This window comes from Mobula birostris, chromosome 11 (genome assembly GCF_030028105.1).
Source record: "Mobula birostris isolate sMobBir1 chromosome 11, sMobBir1.hap1, whole genome shotgun sequence".
Lineage (NCBI taxonomy): Eukaryota > Metazoa > Chordata > Chondrichthyes > Myliobatiformes > Myliobatidae > Mobula > Mobula birostris.
In genome coordinates, this window is record NC_092380.1 from 113,821,418 (window position 1) to 113,840,566 (window position 19,149).

The 19,149-nt window shown below is 42.6% G+C and overlaps 1 protein-coding gene across 5 annotated transcripts in view; it reads right to left on the reverse strand.

The window, feature by feature from the left end:
• usp47 (ubiquitin specific peptidase 47) overlaps positions 1 to 19,149 on the reverse strand; it is a 229,929-nt gene that overhangs the window by 23,552 nt on the left and 187,228 nt on the right. For all 5 annotated transcript variants that reach the window (XM_072272897.1, XM_072272899.1, XM_072272896.1 and 2 more), the window contains 2 exons: positions 4,519 to 4,694; positions 3,637 to 3,717 (listed from right to left, as the gene is read on the reverse strand). In XM_072272897.1, coding sequence (XP_072128998.1) covers positions 3,637 to 3,717; positions 4,519 to 4,694 — 257 coding nt within the window. The remainder of the gene's footprint in view (positions 1 to 3,636; positions 3,718 to 4,518; positions 4,695 to 19,149) is intronic.

Sequence of the window (19,149 nt, forward strand, 5' to 3'; positions counted from 1 at the left end):
TCCACATCCCCAACCACCATTCTTTATCATTTCCATAAGACCATAAGATATAGGAGTAGAATTAGGCCATTCAGCCCATCAAGCCCCAATCTCCTGCCTTCTCCCCGTATCCCTTCATGCTCTGACAAATCAAGAAATTATCAACCTTTGCCTTAAATTTACACAAGGTCTTGGCTTCCACAGCTGCCTGTGGCAATGAATTCCACAGATCCACTGCTCTCTGGCTAAAGAAATTCCTCCTCTTCTCCATTCCAAAAAACGCCCCTCTATTCTGAGGCTGTGCGCCCTGGTCTTTGACTCCCCGACCTTCAGAAACATCCTCTCCACCTCCACTCTATCGAGGTTTTTCACCATTCATTAGGTTTCAATGAGGCCACTCTTCATCCTTCTGAATTCCAGTGAGTAGAGACCCAGAGCCCTCAAACACTCCTCATAAGATAAGCCTTTCAAAACCGGAATAATTTTCATGAACCTCCTTTGAACCCTCTCCATGTCAGCACATCTTTTTTTATAGAAGGGGCCCAAAACTGCTCACAACCCTCCAAATGAGGGCTCACCAGTGACATGTTTGCTTTTATATTCTAATCCTGTCAGAGTCACCATATGTTCAGACACTCGTGTCGAGCATTACTTTATGGACATATGATCAATGTATACAAGCTATCTTACAAAATTACATTTATTGTGTTTTTTATTATTGTTTGTTATCTTTTTTTTGTTGCATTGAATCTGGATCAACAATTATTTCATTATTAACAATTATTATTACACTTGTATCCGCAAAGAGAATCACGCCTTGTCATGGTTTGGAAGCTTGCCTGCCTCAATGACCTGGACAGCTATGCTGGCTGGAGTCAGGGCTTTACGCTTTAGCTCTTGGTAGGGTCACCCATGCTGAAAAAGTCAAAGGGTAGAGGCCAGACTGAGATTAGTCCACCTGTTCTCCTGGTTCAGGGGTTCAGCTCTGGGCTAACAACCCTGACAGGTCAAACAAAACTTATGGGAACAGCAATGAAGAACCCTTCTACATCTGTGTGTAACAGTATTGAGGACCCTGAACCACATGTGGGGCAGAACAGAGAAAACGACCAAGGACAGAAAGAGGACCTTCATCGCTGTTCTAAACACCAGCAGCGTAACAGGCAACAAATTACATGTTGTGATGGGGTCCTGAATTACCCCTATGAACTGTGCTTTTGGAAAGAGAGAGAGAGGCGAAGACTGCTCACAGTTTGTTTATACTTTCCACAAGGACACTGGCAGCTTCCAAGTTCTTACAGAGAGAGAAGGGAGGAGCTGCTTGATGGACAGCTGGTGTTCAGCACAGTGAGATAAATAGGTCAGCTGTTAGACCTGGTGACACATGGTTTTGGACACTGAATGAGCTTTGTTGTGCCCACAGAAAGGATGGGTTTTGGAGGATCGATTAGTGGCTCTCACAGTGTGAAAAGGGTGTGACCGGTGGGGAGTTATTCGTGTGTCCAACCCTTGCCTGGGTTGATAATCCCACCACAGAAGAACGGTCCCTTTTGTTGTAGTCACAATCGGTGACTTCTAAAGGATTTCGGAGGACAAGGGGAAGATCAACGGCATTAGCTCACCTGAAGACTCAAATCTCTCCCTCTCTCTCTCCATCACTACTCAACTCAATACCACGAACTGAACTGAACTTTACCCATCACCATAAGACTATCTATTTACCCCTAGACTTGAAGAAGCTTGGTTTTCATATATTTCCACACTTACTTAAATATAATCATTGCTAACCTGTTTGATATATCTGCAGTTATATTACTGTATTGTGTAGTTACTAATAAATACCATTAGTTAATAGCAATACTGGGCTCCAAAGTGTTTTCCATTTCTGCTGGATCTTTAACCCATCACAGGGTACGTGACAATGTGTATACTTGGAAATGACATTAAACAATTCTAAATCAATTCTCTTCAACAGAGAAGGAGATGGAGCTCACGGGGACTGGCCAGATCTGCACACCTTCATGTTCAGGTGTTTCAAGGAATCGTAGCTGGCAATACTTAACACACTCTCAAGTAACCAATGACACTGGAATGTTATTCCACCAGTTAAATGGCAACTGAAAAAGAAAATTGTGAAAATCTCCACTCCTGCTGCAAGGCTTCAACATTTACACAAACATTTACCATGGATGAATTCTCCATTTTTACTATGCCAGTGGGAATTTTAAAATGAACCAGCAATGGTTGCATTCACATAAAGATGTAATGGGTCCCATGGGTTGAATTTTACACTATTCCAAATTATTTTTGAAACATGGTTTATGAGGTGCTCATAAGACCACCAAGCGCGGCCTCTCCGGTGAATGATATCTGTAATCTGTCAAGTAGGGGACCGTGCACAATCCTGATTTGATGGAGACAGACGTGAGAGTACAGAGGAACATCTGGGGAAACTTGTGAAATGCCCACTTCGCTGCTGCTGCTACTGTGTGGTAATCGGAATCTCCTGAGGAGAAAGCCCCGAATCCTCGGCTTTGCTTGTTTCAGCGGCGAGGTCGAAGGCGCACGGCTGAGGATGGCGCTCGGGAGGCTGTATTGGAGGGGCTGGTTGGAGGCTCGAAGTTTTCGGATGGAAGGACTCATTGTCAGCTGTGGTCGGGTGCTTCCAATGCATTGGCAAGTTGTCGGTGCCTGGAGGTTTACGGCAGGGAGTTTCTCCCTTTTGCCGCCTGCTATCGGGGACCCAGGAGTCGATCGGGACTTGTGACTTTTTTTTTACCGTGCCCATGGTCTGTTCTTTATCAAATTATGGTATTGCTTTGCACTGCTGTAACTATATGTTATAATTATGTGGTTCTGTCAGTGTTAGTCTTTGGTTTGTCCTGTTTTTCTGTGATATCACCCTGGAGGAACATTGTATCATTTTTTAATGCATGCATGCATGCATTTCTAAATGACAATAAAAGAGGACTGAGTGTCCTCATAATCTAATCTAATTACCAAAGTGTAACCCAGAAATCACAAACTCATTTATATTCCAAATGGTCAATTAAGTTTGAATGAGGCATCCATTGATTGGGATTGACCATGGATGTTATGTCCTAGCTACCTACATATATGCAAGCCAAGGCAGTACGATATGGAGAAGAAGCTGTTGCCTATGCAGCAGGCTTCCCCTCTCCACGCAGCTGATGAATCCAAAGGAATGGCAGAGACCGACAGTTTAGCACCAGAAGCATCACAGGAGTTGCCAGCAAACGTTGAACTCCATGTAGGACTGCCTCAGGGACTCCAGCTCTGGATTTTTGTCAGGGTTTATTCCCAAAGCTTTCCCCATGAGTTTCGCCACAAGGCATTGGAGGTTCGAGTTCAGAGTTTTTCTTCTCCTAGATGAGCCACCAGCCCCACAGCTGATGAGCCCCATCTGGCCGAAGGGAATTAAGGTCACAATCGAAATAATTAAATCTGCATCAATAATCCAACAATTGCTTAATACAGAAAGTTAATTCACCTCGATTTAATCAATGTCCAACAGTCTCCCTTTCTGGTCCTGAGCTCACTCTGCACATCAGAGGCTCGAGCACAGGAGAGAAGGCTGGCTAATCAAAGGCTTCTTCAGGTCTGTGACAAAGTTTAAACAAATTTAACTAGACCTACCTCTGGATCATTCACCAGCAGCTGGTACACTTTAACACGATATTCTCCTTTCCGCAGAGCTCTCCCAAGTCGAATGGTTATCTAGAGGTTTGTTTTTAAAGGAAGGATTTGGATAATATCAAATTAGAATTATCACTAAAGATTAGCAACTATACGATCACTTTGCACTGAAGTGGGCTTTGTTTATTTTTCCTGCTTTAATTGTGTTCTAGTACCACAACTTTATCATTTCCTGTCAGTAACCTCCTGTGCCTAGCATCACTTTATGGACATACAATGCATCTATGTACAGTATATAAGCTATCTGATGTATATGTGTATATGCATGTATATATATATTTATTTATTGCGTTTTTTTATGATTGTGTTCTTTATCTTATTTTTTTGTGCTGCATTGGATTCGGAGTAATCATTACTTGGTTATTCTTTACACTGGTGTACTGGAAGTGACATTAAACAATCTTGAATAATTGGTTTATGTTTTTCTTGTGAATGTTGCTTACCCGATGTTGTTTGCCTGTGATGCTGCTGCAAGTAAGTTTTTCATTGCACGTCTCTTCCTGCCACTGTCTATAAGGAGTTTGTATTCCCGTAGGCCCGTAGAAACTCTCCCCGTGACCACGCAAGTTTCCTCCGGGTGCTTTGGTTTCCTCCCACAGTCCAAAGGCATACCAGTTAGCAGGTTAATTAATCTTTGTAAATTGTCCCATGATTACACTTGGATTAAATCAGGAGATTGCTTGGCATTTGTGTGTGTTACTTGGAGATAAAGTAATTTTAGAGTCTTTGCAGAGCTAGTTCATCAGATGTAAAATAGTTAAATGTACAACTCAAAACATACGTCTCAGCAACAGTGGATTAACATTAAATTCCATTTCTCACCTTATTGTCATCAGAGAACGATGAAAGAGTTTCATTTAATCGAACACTCTCAAACTCCTGGCTGTTAGCATAGACTCGGAAGATCTTAAACTGGGACGATGGAACTCCGATATAAGGCTCCAACTGCTGCTTGAATGCAGCCAGGGTGATGCGTTTATCAACAAACACCAACAAATCTGCAAAAATAAAATTGATATTAAAACACCATAAATAAACAATAGTTCAGGGCACACAGTATTAGCACAATTACCACTCAGTCAAAACGTCTGCTTTGGTGTGCATAGTAAGTGTTTTTGTAAAGGCTACAGTCAGAGTGGAACAGGATTATTACCGCGTAGCCACAGGACCCGTTATCACAATGTCTCTTTAACCAAGCTAACTGCTGGCTCACTAGACTCAGTTCCAGTATGCATAACACTCACCTCAGCAAGACCAAGGAAATGGAATTGTTTTATTACTGTCATTCTATAAACTGTATGAAAAATAAACTTCTTATCTTGGTACATGATAATAATAAACCAATACAATATATGTATTGAGGCGGAAATGCACTCCCACCAGGATAAAGTATCACCTACTCTGATGGATAAGTCATGTCTTCCGACTTGCGTCTCTCCAAACAGATCCATTATGCCCAGTTGGAGGGAGGTCAAAGATAACGTCAAAACAGGCCCATAGAAATTCAACTTTACATCTAAAAACTGGGAAGACATTGCACTCCATAGATACACCTGGAAGAAATCTGTGCAAGAGGGAGCTGTGCTACATGAGAGTGACCTCCGCTGATACCTCAAAGAACAAGTGGCGGTTGCTAAATGACAGACTGAACAACCAACCACAGCCACCACACACATTGTCAACACAGCACCAGAATATGTGCATCCTGGATTGGCCTCCAGAACCACTGAGGACCCATCAATGAACAATCCTTCAGGAGATCACTATATTTGACTCAAGTGATTGTACACTACTAACAGTGAAGAGTTTGTCACAATCACATTTATCATCAGATTCAGATTTATCACATGTACATTGAAACATACCAGTAAAATGTGTCATTTGTGTCAACAACCACAGCCATCTCTAAAGTTGTGCTGGGGGCGACCCACAACACGTTCTGGTGCCAGCAATGTTCAGCAAAACAACACCACCAAAACAACAACAGCAAAACGAGCCCCTTTCCCACTCTCCTCAGGACAGGTCACCTCCAGGTCTCCATCCAGCCCTTTGCCCCGGACTCAGACATTGGGTCACCAACCTCCAATCCCTGCGCAGACTCACAGACATTGCCATACATCACGAAATTTGTTGTTTTGTTGCAGTAGTACAGTATTAGACATAAAAATTGCTCTAAACTATAATAAACAAAGTGTGGAAGTAGAATAGAGAGGTCATGTTCATGGGTCATTCAGAAATACTTGTTCTGCATACCATCCATAGAGATGAGTTCATTACATTGTGCACTGAGGTAGCGCAAGGTAAAACTATAACAGAATGCAGAATGAAGTACAACAGTTGAAGAGAAAGTGCAGTGCAGGTAAACAATAAGGTTCAAGATCATAACCTCATTCGCAGGTCAGCGGTGAAAAAGGGTGAGCAGGTTCAATATCTGAGATAGGTGTCAACATCTGAGGATCTTGGGCCAACGCACTGACACAAGCACGTAGAAGGCATCCCAGTGGCTCTACTTCATTAGGAGATTTGGTACGTCACCAAAGACCCTGGCAAACTTCTATGGATGCCCACTGGGATGCATTCTGACTGGTTGCATCGCAGGCTGGTATGGAGGCTCCATTGCACAGGATGGCAAGAGTGTCCTACACTCATCCAACTCCATCCTGAGCCGTAATCCATCCACCCCCCGGCCCCCGCCATCGAGTTTATCTTCAAAAGATAATTCCTCCTGAAGGTGGCATCCACCACTAAGGACCCTCAAATTGAGACACGCACTATGAGACCCAACGTAGAATAGGGGATCATTTCATCGAACACCTTCGCACTGTCCACCATAACAGCCAGGATCTCCTCATGGCTCACCATATTAAGTCTACTTCCCATTCCCACACTGACATGCCTATCCACCCCCTCATCTGCATCTGGCCTAAACAGATGAGAGGAACTATGTCTTGGTGGTCTCCAACCTGATGGTATCAACACTGATATTTCTAACATCTGGAACCACTCCACCTCAATGGCTCTCCACATGGCTTTAGACCACCTGGACAACACAAACACCTACGTCAGGATGCTGTTCATCCACTATAGCTCAGCATTGAATACAATCATTCCCACAATCCTGATTGAGAAGTTGCAGAGCCTGTACCTCCCTCTGCAATTGGATCCTCTACTTCCTAACTGGAAGACCACAGTCTGTGCTGATTGGTAATAACATATCCTCCTCGCTGACGATCAGCACTGGTGCACCTCAGGGGCGTGTGCTTAGCCCACTGCTCTACTCTCTGCATACACGTTACTGTGGGCTCGGCATAGCTCAAATACCATCCACAAATTTGCTGACGATACAACCATTGTTGGTAGAATCTCAGACTGTGACGAGAGGGTATACAGGAGTGAGATATGCCAACTAGTGGAATGGTGTCGCAGCAACAACCTGGCACTCAACTTCAGTAAGACGAAGGAGCACATATCAATCTTCATAGAGGGATCAGAAATGGAGAGAGGGAGCAGTTTCAAGTTCCTGGGTGTCAAGATCTCTGAGGATCTAACCTGGTCCCAATATATCAATGTAGTCATAAAGAAGGCAAGGCAGTGGCTATACTTTATTTGGAGTTGGAAGAGATTTGGCATGTCAACAAATACACTCAGAAACTTCTATAGTTGTACCATGGAGAGCATTCTGACAGGCTGCGTCACTGTCTGGTGTGGAGGGGCTACTGCACATGACTGAAAGAAGCTGCAGAAGGTTGTAAATCTAGTCAGCTCCATCTTGGGCACTAGCCTACAAAGTTCTCAGGATATCTTTAGGGAGTGGTGTCTCAGAAAGGCAGCGTCCAATATTAAGGACCTCCAGCACCCAGGGCATGCCCTTTTCTCATTGTTACCATCAGGGAGGAGGTACAGAAGCCTGAAGGCACACACTCAGCGATTTAGGAACAGCTTCTTCCCCTCTACCATACGATTCCTAAAAGGACATTGAAGCTTTGGAGACTACCACACCTTTTAAAAAAAAATTACACAGTATTTCTGTTTCTGCACATTTTAAAAAATCTATTCAATACATGTAATTGATTTACTTATTTATTATGTTTTATTTTATTATTATTTTTCTCCCTCTGCTAGATTACGTATTGCATTGAACTGCTGCTGCTAAGTTAACAAATTTCACATCACATGCTGGTGATAATAAACCTGATTCTGATTCTGTTCCATCCCCCACCTTTTTTGTATTCCCTTTTCCCTCCCATATCCCTTCAATTTTCCCTCCCCGTCTTCACAACCTATCCATCACCTGCACCTTCCACATCCACCTCCTTCCCTTTATTCCATGGTCTACTGATATCTCCTGCTAGATTCCATCTTGTTCAGCCTTTTTACCTCTTCTATGACCTCCCAGCTTCATCCATCACATGCCAGCTCATGCGCCTCCCACTCCCCTCTATTCTGCCTTCTGCCCATTTCTTTCCAGTCCCGATGAAAGGGTCTTGGCCCAAAATACGAACTGTTCATTTTCCTCCAGAGATGCCGCCTGACCCACTGAGTTGCTCCAGCGCAGCGTGTTACTTCTCATTTGAGTCATCCAAAGTCTCAGCGTCTCTGAATACAGGAAGATTACTTGAGACAGAAACGAGATGTTTTTTCACTCAGAGGGTGGTGAATCTTTCAAATTCTCTACATAGAACACTACAGCACAGTACAGGTTCTTTGGCTCACGACATTGTGCTGAATTTATAACTAACTCTAAGATCAATCTAACCCTTCCCTCCTGCATAGTCCTCCATTTTTCTATCATCCATGTGCCTCTCTAAGAATTTCTTAAATGACCCTATTGTATCTGCCTTGGCACCAGATTCCATGCACCCATCACTCCAAAAAACCTACCTCTGAAATCCCCCCCTGCACTTCACTCCAATTACCTTAAAATTAACAGCTGTTGTATTTGGCATTTCTGCCCTGGAAAAAAGGCTCCGGCTGTCCAATTGGTTTTTGCCTCTTATTGAGGAGGAGAAGATGGCAGCGTGACGCAGCTTGCAGTGGCCACTCCGATGGTGATGTCTGTTATTTGTTAAGTAGGGTGCCATGCACGATCCTGATTTGATGGAGACAGACGTAAGAGCACGGAGGAACATCTGGTGAGACTTCTGAAATGCCTGCTTCGCTGCCACTGTGTGATCCAGAATCTCTGGAGGGGAAGGCCTCAAGTCCTCGGCTTTGCTTGTTGCTTGGTGGCCGGGGCTGGGTCAAAGTGCGTGGCAGAGGATGGTGCTCGATTCTTGGTGTCGGAGGGCTGGTCCGAGGCTCGAAGTTTTTGGGTGGATTCAGAGTCCGCTGCGGTCGGGTGTTTGCGGCGCTTGGAGGTTCATGGTAGGGAGAGTTTATCTCTTCTACCGTCTGTGTGAGATGATGGGGCTACCGGGACTTGAGACTTTTTTTTAAACCGTGCCCATGGTCTGCTCTTATCAAATTACAGTATTGCTTTGCACTGTTGTAACTATAAGTTATAATTATGTGGGTTTGTCAGTTTTAGTCTTGGTTTGTCCTGTGTTTCTGTGATATCTTTCTGGAGGAACATTGTACCATTTTTTAATGCATGCATTTCTAAATGACAATAAACAAGGACTAAGTGTCCTCATAATCTAATTTAATCTAATTATCGTGTACACCTCTATCAAGTTAACTCTCATCTTTCTTCGCTCCAAAGAGAAAGCCCTGGCTTGCTCAACTTTTCTTCATGAGACATGTGCTCCGATCCAGGCAGCTTCATGGTAAATCTCAGCATCCCCTTGAAAGCTTCCACATCCTTCCTATATAATGAGGCAACCAGAATTCTATTTTACATCAGAACTACGGTGAATATACACAACAGAAGTGTGGAGGCTCAATCAAACAGTGCAGAATTTGTGGTTATAAAGGAAACCAATGGAATTGGGGATCATGCAAGAAAACAGAATTGAGAGAGATTATGAGATTGATTTTAAAGGTCAAATAACCTACTCCTAACCCTGAAGCTCATGTTCAGCAGATACAATTGTGCTGGGAATTGACCACTTTAAATGTAGCTTGAGGTTGAAGAAAGTTCATCAACTTCTCTCCTGCACACGCCTTGGTGAAATGTTTCCTCTGCTGACTTGGAGACCAACAGTCGCAAAGGAAACTGAGCCAAAACTGTCAAGGAGAGAAGCCAGTCTGTAAACCTGCCAGTAGCAACAAGACAATGTTTTGATTGCTCTACTCTCCCAAGGACTTCTTCCATTAATAAGATTGCAAGCAAATAAAGAGTGCTAATCTAACAGTTTTATTTCAATGTTCATGTTCCGCTGGGGCATTAACTATGGAAATGGCCAAAATCTAGAACCTAGAATAAATATTCATGCACTGTATTACATCTGGCATTCAATACTAAAACAATAAAAAAAGGTCACTTTGCTATATAGCCTATCACATCTCTCAATAATACACTCAGGGAAGTTGGCGACATGCGGGATGAGCAGAATTTATGGATTATTTTGTAACGTGTAGGAGAAATAATATAAAATAAAAAATGATGAGTGTATACAGAATTACATTGGACCATAAGACATAGGAGCAGAATTCAGCCATTCAGCCCATTGAGTTTGCTCCACCAATCCATCATGGCTGATTAACTATCCTTCTCAACCCCACTCTCCTGCCTCCTCCTAGTAACCTTTGTCAAGCTGATGAAGCAAGAACCTATCAAGCTCTGCTTTAAATATACTCACTCGCTTGACCTCTGAAGCCATCTGTGACAATGAATTCCACAGATTCCCCACCCTCAGGCTACAAGAAATAACTCCTAAATCTGTTCTAAATGGGCTTCCCTCTATTCTGACTCAGCAAGAACCTATCAGAGGCACCTCAGCCCAGTAATCCCATGCCAGTGCTCATGCTCCAACATAAATCTAACTGCACAGCCCTCCATTGTTCGATCATCCATGTGCTTATCTAAGAATTTCTTAAAGGTCCCTAATGTATCAGCCTCAACCATGATCCCTGGCAGCACATTCCAGGCACCCACCACTCTGTGTAAAAGAAAAACCTGGCTCTGACATACCCCCCATACTTTCTTCCAATCATCTTAAAATGATGGCCCCTGGTGTGGTCATAATATACACCAATTCACCTCAACCACTCAGTGGTAGCAATTTTCATATTCTGATCACACACGAAGTAAAGAGGATTCTGCTAGATCTATCAATAACATACTTATGGTTTCTAGTTGTGGTCAGCTGCCTTGTGTGGGCACAGATCTGACAGGTCCAATTCCACATTAGCCTCAACAAACAACGAACTTATTTTGCTTCAAGGTTTCTGCATTTTGGAGTAATAATCTCCAGATGTAATTAAAGACTGGCCCCCATTCTGAAGATGAAAAGGAACTTTCATTACTTTAGTGTTAGTGGAATTATTTACTGCATGCTTGATGTTCCTACTCTACCACTCCAACATGTGACATCAGATTTAACACAAGACGCCTTGGACGGACAAAAAAAATTCATTAATTTAAACACCACCAAGAAGGCTTAAAATTTGTTTTGAACTGTCATTCACAATCACACTTTTTTAATAAAGATGTAATTGTATGAAGTATTCTTCACAGGAACTCCACAGGATAGAAATTATACAGTGAGGTAAAATGCTTAAATGGCATTTCTGGCCTTGTTAAATTGGGCACAGAATTGAAAGGCAAGGAAACTACCATAAATCATTCTGCACAGTTTAATCAAGGGTGAATGCAAGCACCATAGACAAGAGGCTTATTGAAAGGGCTCCAGCTCCATCATGGGTACAACTCTATGCACCAGAGGACATCTTCAAGAGGTGATACCTCAAGAAGGTGGCATCCATCACCAAGAACCCTTACTGTCAAGAACATGTCCTTTTCTCATTAATACCATCGGGGCAGGAGGTACAGGAGCCTGAAGACCCACACTCAACCATTCAGACACAGCTTCTTCCCCTCCATCAGCGTTCATGAACCCATGAACACTAGTCCAATATTCCTTTTGTTTTTTTAAAGATCATAAGTCATTGGTGCAGAATTAGAACATTCGAGCTATTAAGCCTGCTCTGCCATTTGATCATGGCTGATTTATTATTCCTCTCAATCTCATTCTCCTGCCTTCTCCCCGTAAGCTTTGATGCCTATTTCTCACTGCTACTGTCAATGTGGTGGTATAAGAGCCTGAAGACATATACTCAATATTTCAAGAAACTGCTTCTTCTCTTCTGTCATTAGATTTCTGAATGGACAATGGACCCATGAACACTACCTCACGTATTGTTGCTCTCTTCTTGCACTACATTTAATTTTTTTTTAATATAAATAGACTATAAGATACAGGAGCAAAATTAGGCCATTCAGCCCATTGAGTCTTCTCCACCATTCCATAATGGCTGATCCCAGATCCCACTCAACCCCATACACCAGCATTCTCACCACATCCTTGATGCCCGGACCAATCAGGAAACTACCAACTTCTGCCTTAAATATACCCACAGACTTGGCCTCCACCACAGTCTGTGGCAGAGTATTCCACAGTTTCACCACTCTCTGGTTAATAAAATTCCTCCTTACCTCTGTTCTAAAAGATTGCTCTTCAATTTCGAAGCTGTGCCCTATAGTTCTGGATACCTCCACTGGAGGAAACATCCTCTGCACATCCACCCTATCTAGACCAGTGGTCCCCAACTACCGGGCCGCAGACTGGTACTGGATCGCAAAGCTTGTGCTACCGGGCCACGAGGAAACGATACGAGTCAGCTGCACCTTTCCTCATTCCCTGTCACGCACTGTTGAACTTGAACATAGGGTTGCCAACTGTCCCGTATTTGCTGGGACATCCCGTATATTGGGCTAAATCGGTTTGTCCCACACGGGACCACCCTTGTCCTGTATTTCCCCCACTAAGGCTGAGCGTTCCTATGAAACCTTTCGTGCCGAAATGGCGTAAAGCAAAGAAGCAATTACCATTAGTTTATATGGGAAAAATTTTTGAGCGTTCCCAGACCCAAATAATAACCTACCAGATAACACATAAAACCTAAAATAACACTAACATATAGTAAAAGCAGGAACGATATGATAAATACACAGCCTATATAAAGTAGAAATAACGTATCTACAGTGTAGTCGAGAAGATTAAGCCAAAACCAACTTGTGGGGAAAAAAATCTGTATGTACGCGCATGCGCACACAGGTGCTCATGCAAGGCTTCATGGTCATGGTAGTCTTTCTCAGGGTAAACCCAAGTATTCTGTATTTGACTGCTACTTTTGTCCTTATTTGGGAGTGAGAAAGTTGGCAACCCTAACTATAAAAGACATGTTGAGGTGAGTTTAACCCTACTTGAACACCACCAACCACCCCCCACCACCGCGCCCCCCCCCCCGTCCACAAGAATATTGTCAATATTAAACCGGTCCGCGTTGCAAAAAAGGTTGGGGACCCCTGATCTAGACCTTTCAACATTCAGTAGGTTTCAATGAGATCCACTCGCATTCTTCTAAATTCCAGTGAGAACAGGCCCAAAACTTCCGATGCTCCTTATATGTTAACCCCTTCATTCCCGGAATCATCCTTGTGAACCTCCTCTGGACTCTCTCAATGATAACACATCCTTCTTGAGATACAGGGCCCAAAACTGTTGACAATACTCCAGGTGCAGCCTGACTAGTGTCTTATAAAGCCTCAGCATTATCTCCTCACTCTTATATTCTATTCCCCTTGAAATAAATGCAAACATTGCATTTGCCTTGCAACATACACAAAGTGCCAGAGGAATTCAGACCAGGCAGTATCTATGGAAAAGAGTATAGTCGACGTTTCCGGCCGAGTCCTGCTGAAGGTTTTGGCCCAAAATGTTGACTGTACTCTTTTCCATAGATGGTACCTGACCTACTGAGTTCCTCCAGCATTTTGAGTGTGTTGCTTGGATTTCCAGCATCTGCAGATTTTCTCTTACCTGTGATTACATTTGTTTTCTTTACCACAGACTCAACCTGTAAATTAACCTTCTGGGATCCTTGCACGAGGATTCCCTAAGTACCTCTGCACCTTTGATGTTTGAACCTTCGCCCCTTTTATATAACAGTCTGCACTATTGTCCCTTTTACCAAAATGCATTATCATACATTTCCCAACACTGTAATCTATCTGCCACTTTTTTGCCCATGCTTCCAATCTGTCTAAATCCTGCTCCAATTGCATTGCTTCCTCAGCACTACCTACCCCCCCACCTATCTTTGTATCACCCACAAACTTTGCCACAAAGTCATCAATTCCATTATCTAAATTATTGACATACAAAGTGAAAAGTAGAGGTCCCAATACTGACCCCTGAGGAACACCCCTAGTCACTGGCAGACAACCAGAAAAGGCCTCCTTTATTCCCACTCACTGCCTCCTGCCTGTCAGCTATTCCGCTATCCATGCCAGTATCTTCCTGTAACGCCACAGGATTTTATCTTGTTAAGCAGCCTCATGTGTGGCACCTTATCAAATGCCTTCTAAAAATCCAAGTAAATGACATCCACTGCTTTTTCTCTGTCTACCCTGCTTGTTACTTCCTCAAAGAACTTTAAAAGATTTGTCAGGCAAGATTTCCCGTTACAGAAACCATGCTGACTTTGACTTATTTTATCATTAGTCTCCAAGTACCCCGAAACCTCATCTTTAATAATAGATTCCAACATTTTCCCAACTAAGGTTAGGTTAACTAGCCGATCATTTTCTTTCTTTTGTCTTCCTCCCTTCTTAAAGAGTGGAGTGATATTTGCAATCTTCCTGTCCTCTAAGACTAAGTGATTTTTAAAAGATCATGAACAATGCATCCGTTATCTGTTCAGCAATCTCTCTCAGGACACTGGGATGTAGTCCATCTGGTCCAGGTGACTTATTCACCTTAAGACTTTTCAGTTTACCTAGCACTTTTTCCTTTGCAATAGCAATGACACTCACTCCTGCTCCCTGACACTCACAGACCTCTGGCACACTACTAATGTGTTCCATGGAGAAGGCTGATGCATAGTTATTATGAAGTTCATCTGCTATTTCTTTGTCCCCCGTTACCTGCTCACCAGCATCATTTTCCAGTGGTCCAATATCAACTCACACCTCCCTTTACTCTTTATATAACAGAAAGAACTTTTAGTATCCTGCTTTATATTATTGCCTTCATATTTCATCTTTTCCCTTCTTATAGCTTTTTTAGTTGCCTTTTATCGGATTTTAAGAGTTTCCTAATCATCCAATTTCCACTCACTTTTGCTACCGTATATGCCCTTTCCTTAGCTTTGATTCGGTCCTTAACTTCCCTTGTCAGCCACGGTTGCCTACCCCTGCCATTTGAGAATTACTTCCACCAGAATCCTCCTCCAATCCACCTAGGCAAATACTTCTTATTGTAATTTATAGTTTTTATCTCTATGCATTGGAATGTATTGCTGCCAGAAAATAACAAATTACATGACACATGCCAGTGGTACTAAACCTGATTCTGCCTTTACTAATGAAGAAACTATCAACCTCTGCTTCAAATATACCCAATGACTTGGGCCTCCACACAGTCTGTGGATAGAGGTGGTTAAGGGGAGAAATAATAGAGCTTTTAGTAAGAAAAGGCCTTCTCCAGGTTTCGGAAGATTGGTATTCAGAGGGTACATGTTGGAAGGGAGAGAGAGATTAAAATGACAAACTTAAGGCATTCCAGAATCAGTTTATATCTGTGAATGACAAGAACTGAATGCTTCAAACTGGAAAATATCCCTGGACAACTGATTCTGTAACTAATAATATAAAACAAAAAGGCACAGAAAAACATTGCACAGACAAATAAAACAGAAAACTTGCAAGGAAAAGTTGATGCAGCTGATTTGGGGAGGGGGAGAAGAGGGACAAAATAAAAACTAGGAAATCTCAAAATCAAGATAAGAATAAAATTTGACCTGAAATTGTTTAAGATAAAAGTGGGTATTTTGAATATATGCTCATTGTGATTTAAATACAAAAGGATAAGATAGGGCAGACTAGATTATTATTTTATATCAGTACTTGTTATAGAGGCAGAACCCATCATAGAGGGAATAAAAATCCATCTTGGAAAACTTAAAAGTAGACTAATAAAGAAAATAAGAATAAACATGGAGTGATTTAGAGGAGCCAAGTTCATTTCACTACCCAGAAAACAAACTCCACATATCTGCATTATTATCACTTCTGGTGAACTTAAATGCCACTCTCAGATATAAATTAACTTCATAACAATCTGTTGAAGAAACTTCCACTGTCCTCACAGAATTAACCTGGCTCTCGTTTGAAACCCAATCTGGAGTGAAATCTGAAATAGCTCTTTAATCAGTTCCCCTTCGTGTCCGAGCAACTTCAATCACATTACCTTCTAAATTCCACTTTGTATAATGTCTCCTCATATTTAACCGAGTCCATACGTTTTCCATTAAGCCTATAATGTAGAGCTCAGACGTGCTCAGCTCTCCAGCTATTGTCTAACCACAACTTTGTACAGCTACAGTCCAATTCAACAGATCCTAGTTCTACTAAGGTCAGCACTCCGTTCACCAGAGGGAGTGCATTTAAGGTGGGAGGGGGCAATTTTAAAGGAGACATGAGGGTCAAGTTGTGTTTTTTAATACACAGATAGGTGCCTGGAATGCACTGCCAGGGCCGCTGGTAGAGGCAGACACATTAGGGCATTTAAGAGATGTTTATATAGGTACATGAATGTGAGGAAAATGGAAGGATATGGCTATTGTGTAGGCAGAAGGGATAAGTTCATGTGATTACTTACTTAATTGTGGTTTGTCACTACATTGTGAGCAGCATCCGTCAATAACGACCCCCATCACACAGGCCATACTCTCTTCTCGCTACTACCATCACACAGGAAGGTACAGAAGCCTTGGGTCCCACACCACCAGGTTCAGGAACAGTTATTACCCCACAACCATCAGGCTCCTGAACCAGCATGGATAACTTCACTCACCTCACTCTGAACCAATTCCACAACCTACAGACTCACCTTCAAGGACCCTTTACAACTCATGTTCTCAGTACTTTTTTATTATTTGTAGTTAGTGATTTGAAGGTTTCTTAAGGTTGTCATAGCCAGGGGCGTAATGGGGATAAACTCCCATTACCCATTAAATGCTCCCAATGGCATGCCACTCAAATTGCCTCTGACAACCAAGTCCAGCTCCTGGCCTTCATGTGTGGCTTAACTACTAAGCTCAGCGAAACCCTTTCTACTGACAGGGTAAGGAGCAAAAGCGGGTTACTGGTGTCTTAAAACCAGTTGCTCTAGGTAGACGGGGCTCATCAGCCATGGCTGGCAGCTCACCCAGAAGGAAGCTCATCTGTGGAATTCTCTGCCACAGGAAACAGTTGAGGCCAGTTCATTGGCTATATTTAAGAGGGAGTTAGATATGGTCCTTGTGGCTACAGGGGTCAGGGGGTATGGAGGGAAGGCTGGGGCGGTGTTCTGAGTTGGGTGATCAGTCATGATCATAATAAATGTCGGTGCAGGCTCAAAGGGCTGAATGGCCTACTCCTGCACCTATTTTCTATGTTTTCTATGAAACATCTGATCTCAAACCGGTGTGCCTTGCAGCTTTACCCACTCATGGCTGGAGAGGAAAAGTCTGGAGCTGGAGTATCTAAGGTAGATCTACATTGAGTTCAATGCTGACTGGCAACTCCTGCAATGCCGCTGGCACTAAATTGTATTAGTCTCTGGTGTTCCTTTGGAGTTATCAGCTGTGTGGAGAGAGGAAACCTGCTGTGTGGCCAACAGCTTGCTCTCCATATCATACTGCCCTGGCTGGTGTATCATGTAGACAGCTAGGACACATCTATGGTTAATCCCAACCAACAAGCAGGGCCTCAAATGTCTCTTGCAGTTGGTCTTTATGCATATTTTTCTTTTTGTAAATTCTATTGTATTTCTGCATTTTCATGTAAATACCTGCAAGAAAGTGAATCTCAGGTTTGTATGTGGTGACATTTATGCACTTTGATAATAAATTTATTTCGAACTTCTCTGCTGGAAATGTTGGGCCAATTATTAGTGTTGAACCTGAAATGAACAAGTTTCCATTTAACAACTGTTTATTCAGGGTTTTGGGTTCAGACATTTATGTGCGGTGATGTCTAGGGTTGATGGTCAATAGTGCAAGAGGCTCGAGGAGGGAAGTGGCCTAAAGGAAAGACAGAAAATGCCGGAAATACTCGGCAGCCAGTGTTTCTGTGGGAACAGGAACAGGACTGACATGTCAGAATCCAGAATGTCCTGCCCTTTTCCAAATGCTTCAGAGAAGGTTCCTAAACGTAAACTGACACATAATATTTGGTCAAGAAGTTTGGTAAAAGAAATGGGTTTTAAGCAGTATCTTATCCCACTAATATAATTACTATCTGACAGATTAATAGTGACCCATTTGAAGAAGGGATTACAAAACTGAACAGCTGGTAAACTGGTAATAGCCCGAAACATTGTTGAGGATCCCTACCATCCATCCCACATCTCTTTGGTCCATTACCATCAGGAAGGAGGTATAAAAGCATCAGGACTAGGACAGCCAGACTGGGTAACAGCTTCTTCCCTCAGGCTGTGAGACTAATGAGTACCCTGCCACCAGCGAGGTCTTGACACTAGGACAGTGAGCTGTTTACTGTACTGTTAACTTAGGCTATGTCCACATTAGACCGGATAATTTTGAAAATGCCGGTTTCGCGTAAAAACGATAGGCGTCCACACACAAAGCGTTTTTGAAAATACCTCCGTCCACATTAAAACAGGTACTTGGGTGAATCTCCTCCTACTGGGCAAGCGCAGGGCACATCTACGGAAAACAAGCGATATGTTTGGTGTCCAATCTCGTTGTGAAAGTGCACATTTGTGCAATTACAGACTAGAAAAACTTAAAAGGAAATTGTCAAACAACGGACAGCTGTTGACTCTCACGCAGGAGGACTTAAAACTAAAAAAAAAAACAAATACTGGAACGTATGGAGGCAACTGACAGGGAGTTCATGGACAGTATGACCCAGCTGACGACGAACATTGAAAAACTGACTAACTCTGTTACATTAATAAAGCACCTTGTTAAATGTATAAAACGTGCCTGCATCACTGTTATCTTGTATTTCCATACAATGTTACATTAGGCTGTACACGTCCATTGTCAGAAAAGTACTTGCATAAATAGGTAAACCACCTCCATACAAGCAAGGACAGAAAACAGGGCAAAGTGAGTATACTTATTTACTCAGTAAGCTATGGGTCAAAGTATTTGGTGAGTACATTTCTAACTCTTCTGGCTTCAGTCTCGTTGCCGTCTGTTCTGAAATTGTTAGGTTGTGTGGGGGATTGCATTCAAGAAAACAATGAAATGCTGCGCTGCCGCCACAATCTGTTCCGG